The sequence below is a fragment of the Lithobates pipiens genome, unplaced genomic scaffold, assembly GCF_037356315.1.
Source record: "Lithobates pipiens isolate NorthernLeopardFrog02 unplaced genomic scaffold, aLitPip1_a1.2 Scaffold_16, whole genome shotgun sequence".
Lineage (NCBI taxonomy): Eukaryota > Metazoa > Chordata > Amphibia > Anura > Ranidae > Lithobates > Lithobates pipiens.
In genome coordinates this window covers 265,482,451-265,507,950 of record NW_027507748.1, presented here as the reverse complement: position 1 = coordinate 265,507,950, position 25,500 = coordinate 265,482,451, and the positions used below count along the sequence as shown (strand labels likewise).

At 46.5% G+C, this 25,500-nt stretch overlaps 1 protein-coding gene across 1 annotated transcript in view; it reads left to right on the top strand.

Annotated features, from left to right (window-relative positions):
* LOC143984335 (NADH-cytochrome b5 reductase 1-like) overlaps positions 1-25,500 on the top strand; it is a 113,581-nt gene that overhangs the window by 24,529 nt on the left and 63,552 nt on the right. Inside the window, exons 4-5 of the mRNA XM_077484574.1 lie at positions 761-890; positions 5,705-5,788. Coding sequence (XP_077340700.1) covers positions 761-890; positions 5,705-5,788 — 214 coding nt within the window. The remainder of the gene's footprint in view (positions 1-760; positions 891-5,704; positions 5,789-25,500) is intronic.

The window sequence follows — 25,500 nt, the reverse complement described above, 5'->3', positions numbered from 1 at the left end:
ATAAAAGCAAAAGGATTGTGGCGCTCCAAACAGAACCCTTCCTGCTCAGAAGTCATAGCTACCACCCAATTACATAGCATCTATGAATGTATATTCGCATCCAGCAAAGGCTGCCTAAGATCAAAACAAACAGAGTGGTCTCTTTGGTCCATCTGGTATAATAAAGTCATTAATAAGTCTACCCCATAAAAATGCAATAGATTACATAGTTGCTCATGCTGTTCTAACCACTTCTTTATGGCGCATCCACCATACCAATGGTGGGCATGAATTGACTGGTAAGGAGTTCAGTTTAATGCGGGAATAAGACCAAATTAGATTCCCTCTACTTATTCCTATACATCTCTTGCACTTTATTTTCTGTCTAAATAACACCACCATAGAATACCAGAAAAGTAGACCTCAGCTGGTAAAGCATCCTCATATGTAGAATAGCATGTTACAATCTTGTTTCTCCCCCCCCGGCCACAGCTTGTTCCCAGATGGGGTGGCCGTGGGCCGGAGGAATAGTTTTCGTATATATCCAGGCTCTATTCTGTCCACCGAATCACCATTGGATAGTTTTCTAACTTACACGCAATGTTAACGCTCTGATTGCTTTTCTTGTACAGTGTATGGCACTTTAGTTTTGTTAGTTTTGTTCTGTTTTATTCAATGTCTTGCTTTATGTAAGCTTTCTTGGAAACTTTAATAAAAATGTATTAAACTAAAAGTAAAATGATTGCAGAATTATGATTCCAGAGTATGTTTTTTTTAAAAGATCTATTTCAAAGATGAACATCCTGACTTTCCTGAAGGAGGTAAAATGTCCCAGTATCTAGACAATCTCTCCATAAGGGACAGCATTGAAGTTCAAGGTCCCAGAGGACTTCTTGAATATGAAGGAAAAGGTATGGGGTTCATGATACAAAGATAGATAGATAGATAGATAGATAGATAGATAGATAGATAGATAGATAGATAGATAGATAGATAGATAGATAGATAGATAGATAGATAGATAGATAGATAGAATGAATCTAAAGTCATACACAAATATGGACTTTTCAGTCTTGGTCCCTAAAGACAAAGGAAGTTTTTGGAGGCTGAATGGGCAGGGTCAAGCTTTTCTTTGATTGAAAATGTATATTTGCAATTATATACAGCTTCAATATCTCTGGATCTTACTACTTACTTTGAATTGCAGCTTTCACTGAAGGTAACCTCCACTTATGACATTTTATTGTTTGCTCACTATGAATTACCAGGGCTTTTGATTGGTTTAATTTAAAATGTGTAAGACAACACCCATAATTTGGGGTTGTGTTTCTTTTAGGACAACTTCTTCAACTATTCCTCCTGGGTCCCAGAGTGTAATTCATCAACTAACCTTAGCCCCAATCCAGCAATTTTTGCTGTGGAAGCCTGCCCAGCGCCACACAGTCTGACAAAGGAACCTCAAACACAATTTATTCACCAAGAACTTTGTCAGTATTTAACATAACAAGTCTTTCTTTTGGTGATATTGTCTTGCCAAAATTCCTAAAATTGTATATAATCCATAAACAAAAAAGCAATAAAACTAAAAAAAAAAGAAAAAGCTAATTATTTTACATTATCATTTAAAAAAAATATGTTACTGTATAGATAAAAAGTAACCATTTTTATTCTATAATTTGTTCTTTTAAAAGTGACACCAAAATGATGATTCTAGTAGAAAGCATTGCAATGTTATATGCAAATGAAATAAAGGCAAAAGAAACAAAAGTTATCGAACAAGACAAAATTGAAACAAAAGTGCAAGTAAAATGGTCATGAACAAAAAAATAATGAAATAGCAGGACATTTTAGTTAAGGGGAAAAGGGGAAGAAGTGACACTTCTTCATCTGGGAAAATATTTCAAAGCATCAATGTTCACATGAGTACAGAGGCATACAGAGCTTTTTACACTAGCTCTATACATCTGTATTAGGGATGTGCTTTATGTTCGGGTCGCACATGAGTCTGACTCGAACATTGAACAGCGAACACATTTGGGCAAATTCGAAAGCTGCAGAACACCCTTTAAAAGTCTATGGGAGAATCAAAAGTGCTAATTTTAAAGGCTTATATGCATGGTATTGTCATAAAAAGTGTTTTGGGGACCTGGGACATTTATCAATGCAAAAAAAGTTTTAAAATGGCCATTTATTTGGGAGCAGTGATTTTAATAATGTTTAAAGTGAAACACTAAAAGTGTAATATTCCTTTAAATTTCGTACCTGGGGGGTATCTATAATATGCCTGTAAAGGGGCGCATGTTTCCTGTTTTTAAAACAGTCTGACAGCAAAATTAAGTTTCTAAAGGAAAAAAAGTAATTTAAAACGCAGCTATGATGAATTGTCGGTCCGACAATACACATAAAAGTTCTTTGATAAAAACGGCATGGGATTTCCCCACAGGGAAACCCCGAACCAAAATTTAGAAAAAAAAATGCGTGGGGGTCCCCCTAAATTCCATACCAGGCCCTTCAGGTCTGGTATGGATTTTAAGGGGAACCCCACACCAAAATTTAAACAAAAATGACGTGGGGGTCCCCCAAAAATCCATACCAGACCCTTAACCAAGCATGCATCCTGGCAGGCCGCAGGAAAAAAAAGGGGCGAGAGGGCGACCCCCTTCTGAACCATATCAGGCCACATGCCCTCAACATTGGGATGGTTTTTGTGGGGGTCTGCGGGCAGGGGCTTATCGGAATCTGGAAGCCCCCTTTAACAAGGCGACCCCCCAGATCCCTGCCCCCCCTTTGTGAATTGGTAATGGGGTACAAAAGGTTAAAAAAACACAAGAGACGGTTTTTGACGCATGGGGACTTCCCTATTGCTTTCCTCGTGTAGTCAGAGGTGTGTAAACGGTTGACCCCGCCCCCATCTGACAACACTGAGAAAGCCATAGGGAAGTCCCCATGCGTCAGAGGGGGGCAGAGTCACCGGGTGACTTTTTTCTTTTAGAAATGTCATTTTGCTGTCAGACTGTTCTAAACATGGAAACGTGTGCCCCTTTACAGGCATACTATAGACACCCCCCAGGTATGAAATTTAAAGGAATATTACATTTTTATTGTTTCACTTTAAGCATTATTAAAATCACTGCTCCCGAAAAAACTGCAGTTTTTAAAACTTTTTTTGCATTGTTAAATGTCCCCTGGGGCAGGGCCTGGGTCCCGAAACACTTTTTATGACAATACCATGCATATAAACCTTTAAAATTAGCACTTTTGATTATTCATGTTCGTGTCCCATAGACTTTAACGGTGTTTGCGCGTTCAAACCAATTTTTTTGCCTGTTCGCATGTTCTGGATGCAAACCGAACCGGGGGGTGTTCGGCTCATCCCTAGTCTGTATATATGAGGTCTTACACACAGCATACAGAACAAGCAAAATGATGCTGTGAAGTGTCCATATAAACAGAATAAGAACAAATACTGATAATTACACACAGAAAACAGAAGAATAAAATTGGTACTGTGCAGCTTTCATACAGAATTAAAGCTATGAACGAATAAGAACAGAAAGTGAAAATGACTCATTGAAATACAAAAGATGTTTTAACAGAATAAGTAATGATCAGATAAGAAGTAATTGTGATGCCACATACACACGAGCGGATTTTCCGTCTAAAAAATCTTGGATGGTTTTTCCGACGGAATTCCGCTCAAGCTTGGCTTGCATACACACGGTCACACAAAAGTTTGCTGAACTTTCGACCGTCAAGAATGCAGTGACATACAAAACTACGATGAGCCGAGAAAATGAAGTTCAATGCTTCCGAGCATGCGTCAAATTGTTTGCAAGCATGCGTATGAATTTTGTGCATTGGTACAGATGATCGGAATTTCCAATTAAAATTTTTTACGACCGAAAAATTGAGAACCAGCACTCATTATTTTACTGGCTGTAATTTTGACTGCGAAAGTGCGATGGAGTATACACACGGTCGCGTTATCCGACCAAAAGCTCTCATCGTACTTTTACTGGCAGAATTTCTGACCGTGTGTACGTGGCATAACTTGCAGTTTACAAAGCAAGTACAAAGTTAGAAGCAATATTTAGAAACAGGTTTGGGGTGGCAAAAATATGCATACACTGCAGAATAATGAAAGCTGCACATACATATGAAAGCTGTACAAACAAGGATTCTTCCTCATCAATGTCTCTGTGGCTCAGTCAGGTTACCATGTGGCTGGAAAGCATCCCATATGACAAGCGATTGTGCTGCAAGTTTGAAAATAACTTGCTAAGTTATTGTTGGACTTGCCAGGCTTCACAAGTTTGTTGCACGATTGCAGCACGTTCGCATTGCATGACTCCAGATCAACTTTCTTTGCAAACATTCTGCAAGTCTGCTGCAAGTTCTGGTTCAGTTATGTTGTGCAATAGTCATCCCACCACAGGGGTCACTGTGGCTGAATTCTCATGCTGTAGACTTGCAGAGCTCTTGCTGTAGACTCACCACTTCAACTTTGCTCTTGCTAGAGACTTGCTACAAATTTGTGGCAAGTTATCCTTGCTATCTGGGATAGCAGTTGATTTGCTAAAGACAAATAAGCTGTCCACTTAGCAAGGGAATTTCCTTTACATTGGTAAATGCAGTGAAAATTTACTTTGCAAAGAATACCCAATCATGGGCAAGAAAAAAAAGATGCATTTTTGCTTGCACATGATTGTATGATGCAAGTCAGCAGATTTTCATCTCATTCCCTAAGCTAAGACAACATTCCCTTGCAAAGTGAACAGTCAATTTGTCTTTAGTAAATCAACCCATGGAGGTGGATTTACTAAAACTGGAGAGTGCAAAATCTGGTAATCTAATAAAGAATTACTACTTCAGTGAAATAGTGAGTGGTACCAACTTGTTCCAATTATCCTCACGAGGAACATTCCTCTTAATAAAGACCAGGGTAGCTCTGGTTAAACAGGCAAACAGCTGGAGGGAACCCAGGCCCAATGACACAAGGGGGAGAGCACTTAACTGGAACTGCAGTTCTTTGGTAGAAATTAGAGAGGGGCTTCCAACAGTAGCTGGATCCTTAAGAAAAGCTGCATGCTATTAGGAGCCTGTCTGGCTGGCCGCTTGCAGGGGGGAGGGGGGGGGGGGGTGATGCTCACCTGGTTGCATATTACATGTCCAACTACAGGTCCAACTGTCAGGTGTGGCCTCTGAGCCACTAAGAGAATCAAAGAAACTTCCTTGGAGGTGAAGTGTGGGAAATGAATTAGATGGGGCCTGCACCTGAGCATAGTGAGTAAACGGGCACTGCACTACAACATAAAGCAGTTCTTTGTCATGTTTACATACAAAGAGCAAGAACAGAGAATCCTTTCCAGTGTGTATAACAAAATTCATACTACCGCAAGATCGGCAGGTGCATGCTGGGTATCCAGCATGCATGGAATAGAGGAAGAAGAACAGTGCGGCTTCAGATGCCCACACAGGAGATGGCCGTCGTCTAAAGAGACTTCACAATGTAAGAAAACAACGCTGCACATATACAAAATGTGCCTTAGTTTTCAGCATACCTTTATTAGAATACACCTAAGCATGAGTATTAGAGGGGAATTTTTAGCTAAAAAGTTACATTTTGGTCGGAACAGAGCTTTAAAGATAAGTGAAGAAAGCCAATATTCTTTTTTTTATTATGTACAAGCCTATTCACTGATTTTGCCACTCTTTTTGTCATTAGGTTATTTTGCCATTCAGCCAAATAGGAGATCTCCAGCAGTGAGAAAGTTTGTCCGTCAACTAGGAATGATTGCAGGTGGAACAGGTATGTAAAATGATGACAAAGTCAAAGCATTACTCATGAGACAAGGTGGAAATCTTGTCTCAGATGATGCCTTTTTGTCAGTTGTGACAGAAAAATTCCTGATCAGTGGCGGCTGGTGAAGTTCTAGGATGAGGGGGCGCTAGACCCCGCCCTTCCTTTTTGATCCCAGCGAAATAGTGGGCATGGCTCTAAGGTGGTGTGGTTAGCGTCTGAGATGAACGAGTGATGGAGGGAGAGGGAGGGACAGCAGGCCCAGATCCTACACAACAATAGAAATATGTGTATTCTAGAAAGTTTAACAATCGTCAGATAAAGATACTCCAAACACCTGGTGTTAGCACTTCAATCATCCCGGCACCATTGTTGTTTTGGTGTAAGGATGATTGAAGCACATTATTTCTATTATTACATTGTAATATAAAATGAAATCATTCAACTCGCCATAAATGCAGAATCAGTGGGACCCCTGAGCATGTCACTAGCCACGCCGCCTGCCATCAGGTGCCCCCAGTGAAGTCCCCAGTGAAGTCCCTCCTTACATGCAGCCTGTGTCCCACCAAATGCAGCCTGTGTCCCACAAAATGCAGCTAGCCTGTGTCACATCAAATGCAACCAGCCTGTGTCACATCAAATGCAACCAGCCTGTGTCACATCAAATAATGCAGCCAGCCTGTGTCCAGCCTGTGTCCCAGCGAATGCAGCCAGCCTGTGTCCCTGTGTCCAGCCTGTGTCCCATGAAATGCAACCAGCCTGTGTCCCTGTGTCCCATGAAATGCAGCCAGCCTGTGTCGCTGTGTCCCTGTGTCTAGCCTGTGCCCAGCCTGTGTCCAGCCTGTGTCCCATGAAATGCAGCCAGCCTGTGTCCCTGTGTCTAGCCTGTGTCCCATGAAATGCAGCCAGCCTGTGTCCCTGTGTCCCATGAAATGCAGCCAGCATGTGTCCCTGTGTCCAGCCTGTGTCCCTGTATCTAGCCTGTGCCTAGCCTGTGCCCAGCCTGTGTCCCTGTGTCTAGCCTGTGCCCAGCTTGTGTCCCACCAAATGCAGCCTGTGTCCCACAAAATGCAGCCAGCCTGTGTCACATCAAATGCAACCAGCCTGTTTTACATCAAATGCAACCAGCCTGTGTCACATCAAATAATGCAGCCAGCCTGTGTCCCACGAAATGCAGCCAGCCTGTGTCCCTGTGTCCAGCCTGTGTCCCAGCAAATGCAGCCAGCCTGTGTCCAGCCTGTGTCCCATGAAATGCAGCCAGCCTGTGTCCCTGTGTCCAGCCTGTGTCCCTGTGTCTAGCCTGTGCCAAGCCTGTGCCCAGCCTATGTCCCTGTGTCTAGCCTGTGTCCCATGAAATGCAGCCAGCCTGTGTCCCTATGTCTAGCCTGTGTTCCATGAAATGCAGCCAGCCTGTGTCCAGCCTGTATCCCGCCTGTGTCCCTCTGTCCAGCCTGTGTCCCTCTGCCCAACCTGTGACCCTCTGTCAAGCCTGTGTCTCTCTGCCAAGCCAGTGTGTACTTAACTTGCTGTGGTGTCCTCTCCTACGGTGTCTTCTTACACAGGCAGCAGTGATTCCGCTCCTCATACTTCCTGTTTTCTCTCTCCCCGGCGCAATGGAAGAGAGAAAACAGGAAGTGACATCAAACTGAGGTGTCAATCAAACCGCCCATAATAGATACTACAGGCATCGGGCGGAAGCTACTCGGATGCTTCACAAAGCACCACAAGGCTCGTGATTGCATAGATGCGGCACGTCCCAGAAGTGCAGTGTGTCCAGCGTCCGACCTCAGTGCACTTAAGGACCTTTTTTGCATTTTTTTTTAAAAGGGCCAGTTTTAAAAAAAACATTTTTTTTTTACTTTTTTTTGTGACTGCCTGGAGGGGAGCGGTGCCCATGCGCCCCCTATGGACGGGCCGCCACTGGTCCTGATTGTGAAATAGTAGAGCTTAGAGTAAACCTGTCCATTATCACACTTTTTTAAATATCTTCAATTACCTGGATTTTTTTCTGCCCCACTACCTTAAAGGGGTTGTAAAGGTAAATGTTTTTTCACCTTAATGCGTTTTACTTACCTCACCCCTCGAAAGTCCCACGCTCGTCCGCCGATGTCCTTTCCACCGTTCAGCCTGGCCGCTGATTGGCTGGAGTGGATGGATGGAAAGCAGCGCAGCCATTGGCTCGCGCTGCTGTCAATTACATCCACTGTTGCGGAGCGCCGGGGGGGTGGGGCCGTGTGATACAGCGAGCGGCTATAGCCGCCGGCTGTATCACGGGAGCGCGCCTGCAGATGCTTCTCACCATGCGAGGGAGCTCGCATGAACGTGAGAAGCACCTGCGGGAGGAGGCCGAGACAGCCGCCGAGGGACCCCAGAAGACCAGGTTTGGGGCCACTCTGTGCAAAACGAGCTGCACAGTGAAGATAAGTATAACATGTTTGTTATTTTAAAAAAAAATAATAATTCACTTTACAATCCCTTTAAGCTGAAATCAATGAAAACAAGTAAGTGTAAATACATATATATGGGTGTTTTACCTGCTAAAGAATTTGTAATTCTGTCCAGCTACTCTTGAGATATACACATTCCTTTTCTTGGGATTAAAATGTTTAAAACTCAGCTATAAGAATGTTTTCAAATTCTAAAATATATAAGGCCATTTATTGTCATTCGCACGAGAATATCTTGAAATTCTTCTTTGCTTTGTATCATCCGTACTTCAATATGTCTACTTTTTATTTCTGGTATCACATAATTTGTCTTATATTCTGTACATGTAATTTATTTTAACATAAAATAAAAAAATTTGAACGAGATATACACATTCCTATCAGATAGGAAAACCAGCAAGATTTTTCTATAAAATATATATATATATATATATGTGTGTATATATATATATATATTAGTATCTCACATTTTTGAAAATATTTTATTATATCTTTTCATGTGACAACACTGAAGAAATGACACTTTGCTACAATGTAAATTAGTGAGTGTACAGCTTGTATAACAGTGTAAATTTTCTGTCCCTTCAAAATAACTCAACACACAGCCATTAATGTCCAAACTGCTGGCAACAAAAGTGAGTACACCCCTAAGTGAAAATGTCCAAATTGGGCTTAAAGTGTCAATATTTTGTGTGGCCACCACTATTTTCCAGCACCGCCTTAACCCTCTTGGGCATGGAGTTCACCGGAGATTCACAGGTAGCCACTGGAGTCCTCTTCCACTCTTCCATGACAACATCACAGAGCTGGTATATATATATATATGATATGTTATGATAAAATATAGAATAATAATTCTATATGTTATAACATAATAATTTATTATTTATCTACCGTATTTACTGTGACTATAACTATAACTTCAAACTTTAGTAAATTGTCTGTTTATCCACCTGTTTGAGTACAGTTTTTGAAAATATAGTAAAGTATCCTAAAAAAAAATATATACTAATTATTTGTATATTACTTACTTATGCTAATTAACCCCTTGCCACCCAGGCAAATCCTGACACTTCTCCTCTACATGTAAAAATCATCATTTTTTTGCTAGAAAATTACTCATAACCCCCAAACATTATATTTATTGTATATTATTATATTTATTGTTTTAGCAGACACAGCCATTTCGGTCTAAAGCAATAATGCCCTTCTTCAAACCAAGATACATAATTAATTGTGAAAATACAAAAACTGGTATATATATTCATTACATCATTTGTATCCAGTCAATCAATAAGTACTACTAAATAACATTAATTGTTCAAATATGTAACATAGCGAAATGATAGCTACGCGCACCGCATGTCGTTTCCTTCTTACAGTGTCCCTCATTCTGAAGTTCAAAAGTTGGGAGGTATGCAATGAGTATGTAACTGCTTTAGCTTGTGGTTTTCATATCTGCCTGGAGTTCAGCTTTAACCGCTTCCTGCTCGCCCTATAGCCGAATGACGGCAATAGAGCAGACGCTCTTGTCCGGGAGGCCGTCCCTGGACGTCCTCGTGTTTACTTCCGCAATGCGCGCCGCCGCAGGCGCGCATCGGGGAAGTTTTGTGTTTGCCGTGTCCCCTGGAGACAGGCAAACACAGATCGCTGTAAACAGCCAATAACAGCGGCCGTTTACAGCGCGATCGGCCTATCCAATGAGAGATGATCTCATATGTAAACATATGAGATCATCTCTCAGCGCCGCTCTCCCTCCTCACACAGACAGCGTGTAAGAGGGGAGAGATGAACGGCTGCAGCGGCCGTAAGTGAAAAAAAAAAAGTTTGAAAAAAGTGCCATCCGCCCCAGTGCCATCCTCCCCCAGTGCCATCCTCCCCCAGTGCCATCCACCCCAGTGCCATCCTCGCCCAGTGCCCTCCTCCCCAGTGCCATACACCCCAGTGCCATCCTCCCCAGTGCCATCCTCCCCAGTGCTACCTGCCCCCAGTGCTACTTGTTAGTGCTATCTGTCCCCAGTGCCACCTGTTAGTGCTATCTGTCCCCAGTGCCACCTGTTGTCAGTGCCATTTGTCCCCAGTGCCATCTGTCCTCAGTGCCATGTATAAGTGCCATCTGTCATCAGTGCCACATGTCATCAGTGCCACATAGTGCCTTCTGTCATCAGTGCCACATATTAGTGCCATCTGTCATCAGTGCCACATATCAGTGCCATTTGTCATCAGTGCCACCTGTCAGTGTCAAGTGCCATCTGTTGTCAGTGTCATGTGTCATCAATGCCACTTATCAGTGCCATCTGTCATCAGTGTCACGCGTCATCGGTGCCACGTATTAGTGCCATCTGTCATCGGTGCCACGTATTAGTGCCATGTATTAGTGCCATCTGTCATCAGTGCCACGTATTAGTGCCACGTGTCATCAGTGCCACATATAAGTGCCATCTGTCATCAGTGCCACATATTAGTGCCATCTGTCATCAGTGCCACGTGTCATCAGTGCCACATATAAGTGTCATCATTGCCACGTATCAGTGCCATCTGTCATCAGTGCCACATATAAGTGTCATCATTGCCACGTATCAGTGCCATCTGTCATCAGTGTCACGTGTCATTGTCCTGGTGCTCCAGGGCCTTCAAAAGTGTAATAGGTAGTCAACAAGTTAGATGTGTCATTTATGCTCCTAGAACACGTGATGGTGCTCCCTGCATGTTGGGCCTCTCTATGTGGCCAGGCTGTGGAAAAGTCCCACACATGTGGTATTGTAATAGTCAGGAGGAGTAGCAGAATTTTTTGGGGGGTGTCATTTGTGGTATACACATGCCATGTGAGAAAAATAACCTATTACAATGACAATTTTGTGGAAAAAAATAAAAAAAATTAAAAATCTTAATTTTGCAAAGAATTGTGGGAAAAAAATGACAACATCAAAAAGCTTACCATTCCTCTTACTAAATACCTTGGAATGTCTACTTTTCAAAAAGGGGTCATTTGGGGGGTATTTGTACTTTCCTGACTTGTTCGGGTCACAAGAAGCGAGATAGGCCACCAGTACATCAGATGTGATCAATTTTGTATGATTCGCACCACAGTTTGTAGACTCTCTAACTTTCACAAAGACCAAATAATATCCACTAATTTGGGTTATTTTTACCAAAGACATGTAGCAGTATAAATTGTGGCCAAGATTTATGAAGAAAAATTAATAATTTGCATAATTTTGGCACAGAAACAAAGAAATATTAGTTTTTTTTTCAAAATTTTCGGTCTTTTTTCATTCATAGCGCAAAAAATAAGAACCCCAGATGTGATCAAATAACACCAAAAGAAAGCTCTATTTGTGGGGAAAAAAAGGACAAAAAATCATTTGGGTACAGTGTTGCATGACTGAGTAATTGTCATTCAAAGTGTGAGAGCACCGAAAGCTGAAAATTGGTCTGGGCAGGAAGGGTGTTTAAGTGCCCAGTAAGCAAGTGGTTAATAGCATTGCTGACCAAGAACAAGTATGTAGATCTTGAAAGTTGTAGAAATGTCCTTATTTGTTACTCATTCCAAATCAGTGAAATAAAGTATAAGAACCAGAAGGTCAGCATGAGAGCCAGGCCAGAGTGTCAACTTAAGAGCCAAGAAACTAGCAACAAAAAAAATCCACTACGATTCTCCCAAGACAGGTTCCCTTTAATTGTGACAGTGAATGGATTGGGGTGGGCTGCACATTTCAGTTTTACCCCAGAAAGTACAAAAGAGTAATTTGTTCTAGAAAGCACATAAAACATTGTGCAATTTTGTATGTAATTTTATTGAAAGTCCAATAGGTGGCAGCAACAGATAATATAGTTGGTCATTAGACCTGCACATGGATTTGAACATCACACATTTGGTAGCAATTTATATGTATAATAAACTTTAGCGATTGCAGCTTCCTGATTGATAGCTCCAAGTATTAGGCTGGGTTTACATATGTGGGGCTGCGGTTTGCAGCCTGGGGTCTGGTGATCACCGGTTCAGTTGTGAACAAGGTCAGAATTTTTGCCTGAATTCGTCATGCGAATTGAATGCGCATGAGAATTGGATGCGATTATAACCACATCCATTTTGCATAACATGTGATTGTGACTGGCTTTCAATGAAGGCGGTTGACACACTGCGTTGCAGTTTTGAAACAGTCCCGGGCGTTTCTGGGTCCGATTCAGGTGCAAATTCAAGGAAAAATTTGCACCTGAATCACACTTGAACCGGTGAACAGAAACGCACAGGACACCGGACTGCAAACCACACCAACAGATATGTGAACTCCTTAAACCGCATCGAATTCGCACATATGTGAACCCAGGCTTAGTAAATTATTAGCAAAGAGGTCAATAGGGCGAAAAAACGTTTTTAACTCTGTAGTGCGGATGTACATATGAGTATTATACTGACAATTATAAACCTTCCAACTTTGGAATTTGAGAAAAATGAAGAGTTTGGGATGAAGACACGCAGCGTGCCCTGTACTAAAAAAATTGGCATATATAAATTGTGCTGAATATTGGGTGTGGCCTAAAGAACCATGGTTAAATATAACCTCATATATAAACCTATATATAAACCTCATATACAAACCTACCGTAAGAGAGAAACGTAATTATTTGCAAACACAAAAACAATCACTTCAGTCAGAATTATGTAATATGCAACATAATATACAGAGTGCGGGGGTTAGGTGTATGTAATGCACTAGAAAGCAATGTATTACAGTATACAAAGTGCACCAGTAAGCACTATGTATCATAGGGTCCCTTACACTGCTGGTCAGTGGGAGAGAAAAAGTCCCGAGGTCAGTTGTGGGGAAAAATGGACCATTCAAAGAAGAAAAGAGAAAATGGCTAGAGAGATAACACTTTGTCTGAGTCTACTTTGTCTGTGTCTAACATAAAAAAGAACATAATTGAAACGGTTACAAAATACTGAGTAACCAGCAAAAAATAAAAACACTTTGGTCAGGACTTTGTAACACACAGCATACAGTATAGAATGCAGGGGGTCAGGACCAGGTATCACGCAGTAGAGGTCAGTGGGAGCTAAAGGCAGGACAAGGACAAGGGATGGGAGCAGAAGGGTCACGTGCCCCAGGCACAGTGTTTGAGGGGGCATGCTGGGATAGGGTTGCCACCTTTTGTTCAAGTCAAACCCGAACACTTTAGCGGAGCACGCCAATTTTTTTTTTATTGTATAAACAAAACTATACATATATTTTGCTATTAAATGACATTTCTAATCATATGACGTTAATAACAAGAGTTCCCCTTTACATCAGAGCCCACAGAGTTCCCCTTTTTACATCTGACCTTGCAGAGTTCCCTTTCACTGTAAGGGGGGACTCTGCAGAATCTGATGTAAGGGAGAACTCTGGGGACTCTAACATAAGGGATGCTCTGGGAACCCTGATGTAAGGGGGAACACTGAGAACTCTGATGTACAGAGAGGACTCTAATGTAAGGGGGAACACTGTGACCTCTGGTTTAAATGGGAAATCTGATGTAAGGGGTGCTCTGAGAACCCTGATTTACCTTAGTTTACTCACTCAGAGGCAGGAGAGAGAAGGGGGGAGACTTCAGTCACAGACAGAGATGGATGGTGAGCTCACTCACCCCTTGGCAGTCAGCATCTCTCATCCAGATGTATCTGAGGCTGCTGAATTCAAATTTTTCCGGCCCCAACTTTCCTTTTCTGAGGAACAGCACCGGGGATTGGAGTGTGGGCAGACCCAGAGGGGTAGGGGTGGGGGGAAGAGGTGCTGATCGAGCCCTCTCTCCTCTCTCGTATGTGTGTGTGTTTCCGGGGGGGGGGGGGTTTAGTGCTGGCTTTGAGCAGTGTGAAAGAGTGTAACAGACACTTTCAGCTTAGACAACTGCAGCCAGCAACCCTGCTGGAAAGCCATAGTCCAGTCTAAATAATGTGTCCGGGTTTCAGGCAGTCTGAAACCCGGACGCATGATTCCAAACCCGAACTGTCCGGGTGAATCCTGGACAGGTGGCAACCCTATGCTGGGAGCTTTGGCTTCTCCTGAGCCTCATTGACAGACATGGGCATTGCCGCCATGCCGCGAACAAAGCTCCAGGGTTCTGTCTTTGCTGACCTGCCCACCACCTGTAGCACAGAGCTAAGGGGTTTGAGAGCACTTCCCTTGGCACTGATAGGGGGTGGGCAGGCCAATAGCTGCTTGAAGCACTTTCAGAGGTAGTGTTAGAGGTACAGTGCTCTTCTCAGGCTGAAGATTTGAGCACTGTGGATGTGATTATTAAACTGAGGAGTACTCAGTGAACCTTTTTAATAGTTCCCAAAGTGACTATTAAGTTCTGTTTGATGGATTTTTTTGGTGGCAATGTGCTTTTTTTCATTTTTACACTTGCGGTCGGGGGTCGGGGGGGGGGGGGGGGGTGAAAACATGTGGCTCAGCCACATTGTTATCATTCCCTCTTCAGCTGCAAAGTCAGCTACCAGAGATGTACACATTATAACCCCTATAATATGAATGGGGCCACATTTTGATCTCTCCTCAACTGCCTGCAATGCTTGAGGTTGCAGAGCAGTAGTGCGCCTTTTAGGTTGGGTTCACACTGCTGCGGGGGGAGATCCGGATGTGATTCGCACCGCAAATCACATCCGATCTCCGTAGCGATGCGAGTTCAGCCATACAGATAGTATGGCTGAATTCGCATCGCTCCCGCAGCAAACTCGTACGGGACCCTTTTTTTGGTCCGCAACAGAATCATTTTTTGGTCCGCAACAGTCGGCAGATCGCACTGCGATATGCAGACGGATCTAGGGGTGTCATTAACATATCATTGACACTCCCAGCCGTCCGCATAGGGCAGTGTGAACTGCTGGCGGGAGTAATGCGATGCGGGAAAACGCCGCGGATTCGCGGCGTTCCCGCATCGCAGCGGTGTGAACCCGGCCTTAGGGGGTTTAAACAGGTGGTGAGGAAGTGACATATTACCTCCTCATCATTTGCTAAATGCCTTTGAAAAGCACTCCAAACATGGATCGCTTTTCAGAGGAGTAGCTTTTTGCCCGTTAGTGGGCCCATTAAGCCCATGCTGCTGATTTGATTGCAATTAGCAATATTAAGCATTATTAAAAACATAGTGGGGTTAATTTACTAAAGATAAATCCACTTTGCACTGCAAGTGCACTGAAAGTGCATTTGGAAGTGCACTTGGAAGTTGGAAGTAAAGTCCCTGTAGATCGCTGTAGATCTCAGGGGAAGCTCTGAAATGAGGTGAAGCTCTGCTGATTTTATCACCCAATCATGTGCAAGCACAAATGCTGTTTTTTTATTTTCCTTGCGTGTCCCCCTCAGATCTACAACGACTGCACTTGCAGTGCAAAGTGGATTTACCTTCAGTAAATAACCACCATTTCGTTTCTTTTTAGTGATACAGTAACAATGCCCTTTAACGTATACTGTATACAGGGGCGGACTGACCAGTCGGTCACTCGGGCGCCGCCCGAGGGCCCGAGGACATTAGGGGCCCGGACTTGGCCACATGAGAGGCCACTTGCAGAGGCTGAATTACATGCCGCGATGCCGAAAATAACACAGCTAACTGTGCGCTGCTCCCCGCCGGCCCCTCCTTCCCTCCCGTCCGTCCCAGGTGCTTGTACTATATGCGTCGTGACATCACCTGGGACGGACGAGAAGAGTGGAGCGGCTGGCGAGGAGCAGCACGCTGTTAGAAGTACTATTATCGGCATCCGGTGACTCGGTAAGTGAAGCAGATGACACCAGGGCCGCTACACGTGATGGGGGGGACTCGGGGAGTGTACAGATGCAAGGGCCCCGGGTCCCCCCACCCCACAGTGTCCTCCTGGCTGTGTGTGTGTGTCCCCCTATTTGCATGTCCTCCTGTGCTGTGTGAGTGTCCCCCTGTGTGCGTGTCCCCCTGTGTGCGTGTCCCCCTGTGTGCATGTCCTATTGTGTGCGTGTCCCCCTGTGTGCGTGTCCCCCTGTGTGCGTGTCCCCCTGTGTGTGCAATTTCCCTCCAGTGTCCCCCTGTGTGTGCGTTTTCCCTCCAGTGTCCCCCTGTGTGTATGCGTTTTCCCTCCAGTGTCCCCCTGTGTGTATGCGTTTTCCCTCCAGTGTCCCCCTGTGTGTATGCGTTTTCCCTCCAGTGTCCCCCTGTGTGTGCGTTTTCCCTCCAGTGTCCCCCTGTGTGTGCGTTATTCCTCCAGTGTCCCCCTGTGTGTGTGTGCGCTCTCCCTCCAGTGTCCCCCTATGTGCGTTCTCCCTCCAGTGTCCCCCTGTGTGTGCGTTTTCCCTCCAGTGTCCCCCTGTGTGTGCGTTTTCCCTCCAGTGTCCCCCTGTGTGTGCGTTTTCCCTCCAGTGTCCCCCTGTGTGTGCGTTTTCCCTCCAGTGTCCCCCTGTGTGTGCGTTTTCCCTCCAGTGTCCCCCTGTGTGTGCGTTTTCCCTCCAGTGTCCCCCTGTGTGTGCGTTTTCCCTCCAGTGTCCCCCTGTGTGTGCGTTATTCCTCCAGTGTCCCCCTGTGTGTGTGTGTGTGCGCGCTCTCCCTCCAGTGTCCCCCTATGTGCGTTCTCCCTCCAGTGTCCCCCTGTGTGTGCGTTCTCCCTCCAGTGTCCCCCTGTGTGCGTTCTCCCTCCAGTGTCCCCCTGTGTGTGCGCTCTCCCCCCCAGTGTCCCCCTGTGTGTGCGCTCTCCCCCCCCCCCAGTGTCCCCCTGTGTGTGCGCTCTCCCCCCCAGTGTCCCCCTGTGTGTGCGCTCTCCCCCCCCAGTGTCCCCCTGTGTGTGCGCTCTCCCCCCCAGTGTCCCCCTGTGTGTGCGCTCTCCCCCCCAGTGTCCCCCTGTGTGTGCGTTCTCCCTCCAGTGTCCCCCTGTGTGTGCGCTCTCCCCCCCAGTGTCCCCCTGTGTGTGCGTTCTCCCTCCAGTGTCCCCCTGTGTGTGCATTCTCCCTCCAGTGTCCCCCTGTGTGTGCTTTCTCCCTCCAGTGTCCCCCTGTGTGTGCGTTCTACCTCCAGTGTCCTCCTGTGTGTGTGTGCATTCTCCCTCCAGTGTCCCCCTGTGTGTTGCGCGTTCTCCCTCCAGTGTCCCCATGTGTGTGCGCTCTCCCCTCCAGTGTCCCCATGTGTGTGCGCTCTCCCCCCCAGTGTCCCCCTGTGTGTGCGCTCTCCCCCCCAGTGTCCCCCTGTGTGTGCGCTCTCCCCCCCAGTGTCCCCCTGTGTGTGCGCTCTCCCCCCCAGTGTCCCCGTGTGTGCGTTCTCCCTCCAGTGTCCCCCTGTGTGTGCGTTCTCCCTCCAGTGTCCCCCTGTGTGTGTGTGCGTTCTCCCTCCAGTGTACCCCTGTGCAGGTGTAGCTTCAATGTTGGGATCAAGGGGGCCCCATGATCTTCTATTGCCCGGGGGCCCCATGAGTTGTCAGTCCGCCCCTGACTGTATATAAAATCTCTTTGCAGCAAATGCGTATAAATTAGTGACATACAAATGTGTGTAATGGAAGCTGCGGTCTGTGTTGCTTCCATTGCTTCCAAGAGGCATATAATTTTTAGTTCTGGGCAAGCAAGTTTAATTTTATTGCACAATGATTATATATACAGGCATACCCCACTTTTAAGTACACAATAGGGTTTATTTACTAAAGCTGAAAAGTGCAAAATCAGGCTCACTTCTGCATATAATCCAATGAGCTTCTACCCCCAGCTTGTTCAATTAAGCTTCGGTAATAAAGCCTAGAAGCTCATTGGTTTCTATGCAGAAGTGAGCCTGATTTTGCACTTTCCAGCTTTAGTAAATAAACATATATATATATATATATATATATATATATATAATATAGTTTATGTGTATATGTATATCTGTGTTTGTGTGCATATATATATATATATATATATATAATGTGTGTGTATATGTATGTATGTGTGTATATCTATATAGATATGAATATAGAGAGAGAGAGGGGCGTAGCTATAGGGGGAGCAAGAGTTGCGATCGTGACCCTGCTTCCGGCTGCAGGGGGCCTATGCGGCTCCCCTGTCAGGTTTGTCTACACTTGTGTGAGCCAAAGCCAGAGTTGTGGGGTACTAGGTACAGAAAGACTGCTTGCCTCTTGACTTTACACTCTGGATGCAGCCAGCACCAGATAGGAGGGCTGGCAGGGCCGCATATAAGAGAATCTTCTCTATTGTCCTCCTGTATCCTGCAGGTCTTTCAGCAGCTGCAGGAGCAGGATCGGTTCTCCTATATACCGCCCTGCCCACCCTCCTATCCAGCCAAGCTCCACCCCCCCCCCCCCCCCCGACTCTGGCTCCTGCTTCCTGCCTCAAGGCTGTTCCTGCTGCATGAACTGTAGGAGAAAAGTTCCATGCCTTGAGGCCACTCCTGGTAAGCAACAGAGACTCTGTCACCGCAGAGTGTAAAAGAATACACTGCCCCGTGAGTATAAAGTTCCAGGTGTGCTGCTGACTGTCTCTCTGCTCCCTCCCATACTGCCCCTCTCCGGTCATGCTGTCCCCCCTTCCCTAACCCCCTCCCATCATACTGTCCCCCCATACTGCCCTCCACTACCGCCCCCCCCCCCATCATCCCAGATAGCAAGTTTAACTTGCCACAAATTTGTGGCATTGTTGAATTGTAAGTCTGTTAACTTTCTGTACATTTTCACTGGCAAGTTGTACACTTGCAGAGCACTTGAAGAAAAAGTTCTAGCTGACACTTTTCCAATTTGTAGCAAATGTGCATGGCAAGTCTCTAGCAAAGTTGCAGTGGTAAGTCTACAGCAAGAACTCTGCAGATCTTTAGGTATGAAAATTCAGCGACAGTGACTCTGTGGTGGGGTGACTATTGCTCAACATAACTGAACCAGAACTCGCAGCAGACTTGCAGAATGTTTGCAAAGAAAGTTGATCTGGAGTCATACAATGTTGACTTGCTGCAATTGTGCAACAAACTTTTGAAGCCTGGCAAGTCTAGCAATAGCTTAGCAAGTCATATTCAAACTTGCAGCACAATTGCTTGCTATCTAGGATGCTGTCCCCCATACTGCCCTGCACTACCCCCCCCATCATGCTGTCCCCTCATAGTGCCCTTCACTACTCCCCTCCCATCATGCTGTCCCCCAATATTGCCCTCCACTATCCCTCCCCATATTGCCCACCACTACCCCCTCCCATCATGCTGTCCCCCCATACGGCCCTCCACTACTTCCCTCCTATCAAAAACTATAAAAAATAAAATTGTAAAATAAAATAACAAAAAATAAAAACTACTGACCACATTCACTGCCCTACTGACCATTAGTGATGGACGAACTTCCAACGGGACGTTTCGCGAAATCGGACCGCGAACACGGCCGATAGTTCGCGAACCGGAACGTTCGCGGCGGGCCCCATTGACTTCAATGGGAGGCGAACTTTCAAAACCTACAGGTCAAATTTGCAGCCACAAAATAATTAATAGCTGTGCAAACATAGTCCCACCACATGGCCAATGACATAACACATGTATGAGGTGAATCTGGGATCAACAACTACAAGCATTCTTTTTTTATATGGGAAATTGTTGTGACAATTCAGGACTGTGGAGAGCATGAAGGCAATGGAGGAGAGGGAAGGTCAGGGTAGGCAAAGAAGAGGGTGCAGGAGATGATCACCAGCAGCGTGACAAACAGCAATGACACCTGCACCGTGATAGAGTCATCTGACACCAGCACCGTGATAGAGAGCACTGACATCAGCAGCGTGACATACAGCAATGACACCTGCACCGTGATAGAGAGCACTGACAACAGCACCATGATAGAGAGCACTGACATCAGCAGCGTGACATAAAAAGCCCTAACACCAGCACCGTGATATACAGCACTGACAGCAGCACCGTGATATACAGCACTGACATCAGCAACGTGACATACAGCAATGACACCTGCACCATGATAGAGTGATCTGACAACAGCACCGTGATAGAGAGCACTGACATCAGCAGCGTGACATAAAGCACTAACACCAGCACCGTGATATACAGCACTGACAGCAGCACCGTGATAGAGAGCACTGACCTCAGCAGCGTGACATACAGCAATGACACCTGCACCGTGATAGAGTCATCTGACACCAGCACCGTGATAGAGAGCACTGACATCAGCAGCGTGACATAAAGCACTAACACCAGCACTGTGATATACAGCACTAACAGCAGCACCGTGATAGAGAGCACTGACATCAGCAGCGTGACATACAGCACTGACACCTGCACCGTAAGCAGCCCCAGGAGGAAGTCAGCATAGCACAGGGATGGTGGGAGCCCCTCACAATGAGCATAGCACAGGGATGGTGGGAGCCTCTCATAATGAGCATAGCACAGGGATGGTGGGAGCCCCTCATAATGAGCATAGCACAGGGATGGTGGGAGCTCCTTATAATATGCACAGCAGAGGTACAGCCCCAGGAGGAAGTCAGCACAGCACAGGGATGGTGGGAACCCCTCATAATAAGCAGCCCCAGGAGGATGTCAGCATAGCACAGGGATGGTGGGAGCCCCTCATAATAAGCAGCCCCAGGAGGATGTCAGCATAGCACAGGGATGGTGGGAGCCCCTCATAATAAGCAGCCCCAGGAGGATGTCAGCATAGCACAGGGATGGTGGGAGCCCCTCATAATAAGCAGCCCCAGGAGGATGTCAGCATAGCAGAGGGATGGTGGGAGCCCCTCATAATAAGCAGCCCCAGGAGGAAGTCAGCACAGCACAAGGATGGTGGGAGCCCCTCATAACAAGCAGCCCCAGGAGGAAGTCAGCACAGCACAGGGATGGTGGGAGCCCCTCATAACAAGCATAGCACAGGGATGGTGGGAGCCCCTCATAATATGCAAAGCAGAGGTACAGCCCCAGGAGGAAGTCAGCACAGCACAGGGATGGTGGGAGCCCCTCATAATAAGCAGCCCCAGGAAGAAGGCAGCACAGCACAGGGATGGTGAGAGCCCCTCATAATAAGCAGCCCCAGTAGAAATATGACACCGCTCAACCTCTTCAAACAGGTGGGTACGGGCAAATAGTACGGTGTGATTTTTTTGGACAAGGAAGTGAGCCAAATGAAAAAAGAAGGTCTGTGTGCTCGATTAAAAAAATTGTTTATAGACATACACATGGTCTACTGGTCACATGTGTTGAATTCCTCCGAGATCCATGCCTCATTCATTTTTAGAAATGTGAGGCAGTTAACACTGTCGTGAGCTAGGCGAGTACACTTATCGGTCACGATCCCCCCTGCTGCGCTGAACGTCCTTTCGGACAGGACACTGGACGAGGGGCAAGCCAACAGTTCGATTGCAAATTGGGCAAGCTCTGGTCAGAGGTCAAGCCTGCCCACCCAGTAGTCCAGGGGTTCATCACTCCTCAGAGCGTCCACATCGGCCGTTAACCCGATGTAGTCGGACACCTGACGGTCTAGGCGTTCCCTGATGCTGGATCCGGATGACACCTGTCCATGGGTCGGCTGAAAGAATGACCTCATATCCAAAGTCACAACACATCTTCAAACCGGCCTCTTCTTGCAGGCGCTGTTGGATTGTTACCCGCAACTCCTTCTCTGGGAGTGGAAATTGCTCCTCTGCCAGCGCACACAAAAGCAGAATGCAGCATTTCCCGAAGCAAGGCCTGGAAGTGCTGCATTCTGACAGCCCTCTGTGACGCGGTAGCATTTCCGCCATTTTGTGTTTGTACCGGGGGTCTAAGTACGTTGCCACCCAGTACTGGTCCTTGACCCTTATGCTTTTTATACGGGGTCCCTATTAAAACACTGGAGCATGAAGGCCCCCATTTGCACTAAAGTGGAAGTGGCCTGGCTCCTGGTCATCATCCAGGATAATGTCGTCCTCTTCATTCTCCTCTCCCCATCCACGCACAACAACAGGGGTCCCAGAAAGGTTTAAAGCATGCTCTTCTTGCGCCTCCTCATCCGCCCCGGCACCATCCTCCTCTGACTCCTCTTCAGACTCCTCTTGTTGACTTGTCTCAGATAGAGTAGCCCCACCTGGGAATTCATCCAGCATTGCGACTTCCTCATCTTCCCGCTCCTGCTCCTCCACAGCTTGATCAATGACACGCCGCAATGCATGCTCCATAAAGAAGGCATAAGGTACCATGTCATTGATGGCGCCATGGCTGCGACTGACCAGTTTGGTGATCTCCTCAAATGGCCGCAGAAGTCTGCATGCGTCGCGCATGAGCAGCCACTGGTGCAGTGAAAAAAAAACCCAGCTCCCCAGAACCTGTTCTGCCGCAGAGTTCATACAGGTAGACGTTAACTGCACGTTTCTACTGGAGCAGCCTATCAAGCATATAGAAGGTTGAGTTCCATCGCGTCAGGCAATCGCAAATAAGACGTCTGACCGGCAGATTGTGTCGCCGCTGAATGTCAGCAAGGCGAGCCATGGCCGTTTAAGATCTTCTGAAATGGGCCGAGATTTTCCTTGCCTGCCGCAAGATGTCCTGGACCCTAGGGTACTTGACAACGAATCGCTGCACGACCAAGTTTAAGACGTGTGCCATACATGGCACGTGCGTGATTTTGCCCTGTTTCAATGCGCTAAGCAGATTGGCACCATTGTCACACACCACTTTACCAACTGTCAAATTGAGCGGTGTTAGCCACTGATCTGCCTCTGAACGCAAAGCTGAAATGAGTGCCGGGCCAGTGTGGCTCTTGGCTTCCAGGCACAACAGACGTAGCACAGCATGGCAACGTCTCACCTGGCATGTCGAATAGGTTCTGGGGAGCTTGGGCGGCGCAGCGGAAGAGACGCTAGCAGCGAAAAAGGAGGAGTCAGCCGAGGAGGAGAGGGAGGAGGATGGAGTAGGAGGAGGAGGAAAAGAAGAGCCAGGCCTGCATGCAATCCGTGGTGGTAAAACCAAATCTACACGGGTGCCACGGGTTACATGCTTGACGGCCGTCAGAAGGTTCACCCAGTGGGCAGTAAAAGTGATATACCTTCCCTGCCCGTGTTTGCTAGACCACGTGTCTGTGGTCAGATGTATCTTGGCACCGACACTGTGTGCCAGAGATACATTCACTTGCCGCTGAACATGGCCATATAGCTCTGGGATGCCCTTCTGTGAGAAATACTTCCTTCCTGGGACCTTCCATTGTGGTGTTCCAATGGCCACAAATTTTCGAAAGGCCTCTGAGTCCACCAGTTTATATGGCAGTAGTTGGCGGGCTATCAGTTCTGACAAGCCAGCCGTCAACCGTTGGGCAAGAGGGTTATCCGGCGTCATCATTTTTTTACGCTCGAACATTAGGCCCACGGAAGCCTGCCTTTTTGCAGAAAAACGTGAGCTTGGCGTGATGGAAGGTGGAGTGGAGGACAATTGTGAGGAGAGAGGAGAAGGAGAAGTAGAAGACGAGTCTGGATGGTGAGAGCCTGGAGTGTGGCTTTGTGTGTTCCGTTGCTCCCACTGGGCTCGGTGATGGCTGCTCATGTGCCTTCTTAACGCGGTCGTCCCTAGGTGAGTGTTGGGCTTACCGCGACTAATGCATTGACTGCAAAGATTGCAGATGGCAACGCTATTGTCAGCAGCGGACACGTTAAAAAAAGCCCACACTGCGGAGCCATGTGACGGTGTCCTGGGATCGCCAGATGTGACCGTACATGGTCGATGATTCGCTCCTGATACATTTGCAGTCTGCTTTGTCCCTCCTGTGCAATGTAAGTTATTCCTGCTTCTCCTCCCTATCTGCTGGTCCATATCTCCCTCTGAACTCCCCTCCTCTTCCTCTCTTGTGGGCACCCACGTGACATCACTAGACACGTCATCATCGACGTCACCTTCCCCACCGCTATAAGTAGAGATCTCGGAGTAGGCAGCAACACCGGGGACCAACCTCCTCCTTGGGCTGATCTGGGTACTGTCGTCAGACTGCTGAGTAGCGGTTGATGCTACCTCCTCTTCCTGATCCAATACCAAGAGTGGCTGCGCATCAGAAATGTCTTGATATGGATCGGAAAATAATTCCTGTGACTCAAGCGGAAGGTATGTGGTGATGGTGGTGTTGTTGGTGGTAGTGTCTTTCGGGGTGCACATAGCAGAGAGTGAAGAAGAGGGTGCAGATCGAGAGGAGGAGGAGGGTGCAGAAGAGTAAGGCTGAGTGAGCCACTCAACCAAGTCTGGTGCGTCCTTTAAAGTAATTGAACGCACCTTCTGCAACTTCCCACTTTGGCTCAAGCCTGTTGCTCTTGCCCTACCCCTACCACCCCTGCGGAAGGGCCTGCCTCTTCCTCTGCCTGTCATTTTTTAAATGACCCTGTGACAAAACTCTCAGTCCCTATACTGATGAAGGACTGCTGCAGTATAGGGCAGCGGTCAGCAGTAGTACACCTCAACCGTATGTATTTTGGACCTATACCAGTCCTTATGGAATAGCAGACTGTACCTCACTCAACCATATGTACTGTAGCACCCTAGACCAAGTTACCAGTCCTTATAAGGACCTTTGTGGAACAAGTAGGTTGTGTGTGACTGATTAGCAGACTGTACGTCAGTCCCTATACTGATAAAGGACTGCTGCAGTATAGGGCAGTGGTCAGCAGTAGTGCACCTCAACCCTATGTATTGTGGACCTATTCCAGTCCTTAAGGAATAGCAGACTGTACCTCACTCAACCCTATGTACTGTAGTACCCTATACCTTACCAGTCCTTATAAGGACCTTTGTGGAACAAGTAGGTTGTGACTGATTAGCAGACTGTACGTCAGTCTGTATACTGATAAAGGACTGCTGCAGTATAGGGCAGCAGTCAGCAGTAGTGCACCTCAACCCTATGTATTGTGGACCTATACCAGTCCTTAAGGAATAGCAGACTGTACCTCACTCAACCCTATGTACTGTAGTACCCTATACCTTACCAGTCCTTATAAGGACCTTTGTGGAACAAGTAGGTTGTGACTGATTAGCAGACTGTACGTCAGTCCCTATACTGATAAAGGACTGCTGCAGTATAGGGCAGCAGTGAGCAGTAGTGCACCTCAACCCTATGTATTGTGGACTTATACAAGTCCTTATAGAATAGCAGACTGTACCTCACTCAACCCTATGTACTGTAGCAACCTAGACCAAGTTACCAGTCCTTATAAGGACCTTTGTGGAACAAGTAGGTTGTGTGTGACTGATTAGCAGACTGTACGTCAGTCCCTATACTGATGAAGGACTGCTGCAGTATAGGGCAGCGGTCAGCAGTAGTGCACCTCAACCCTATGTATTGTGGACCTATACCAGTCCTTACAGAAT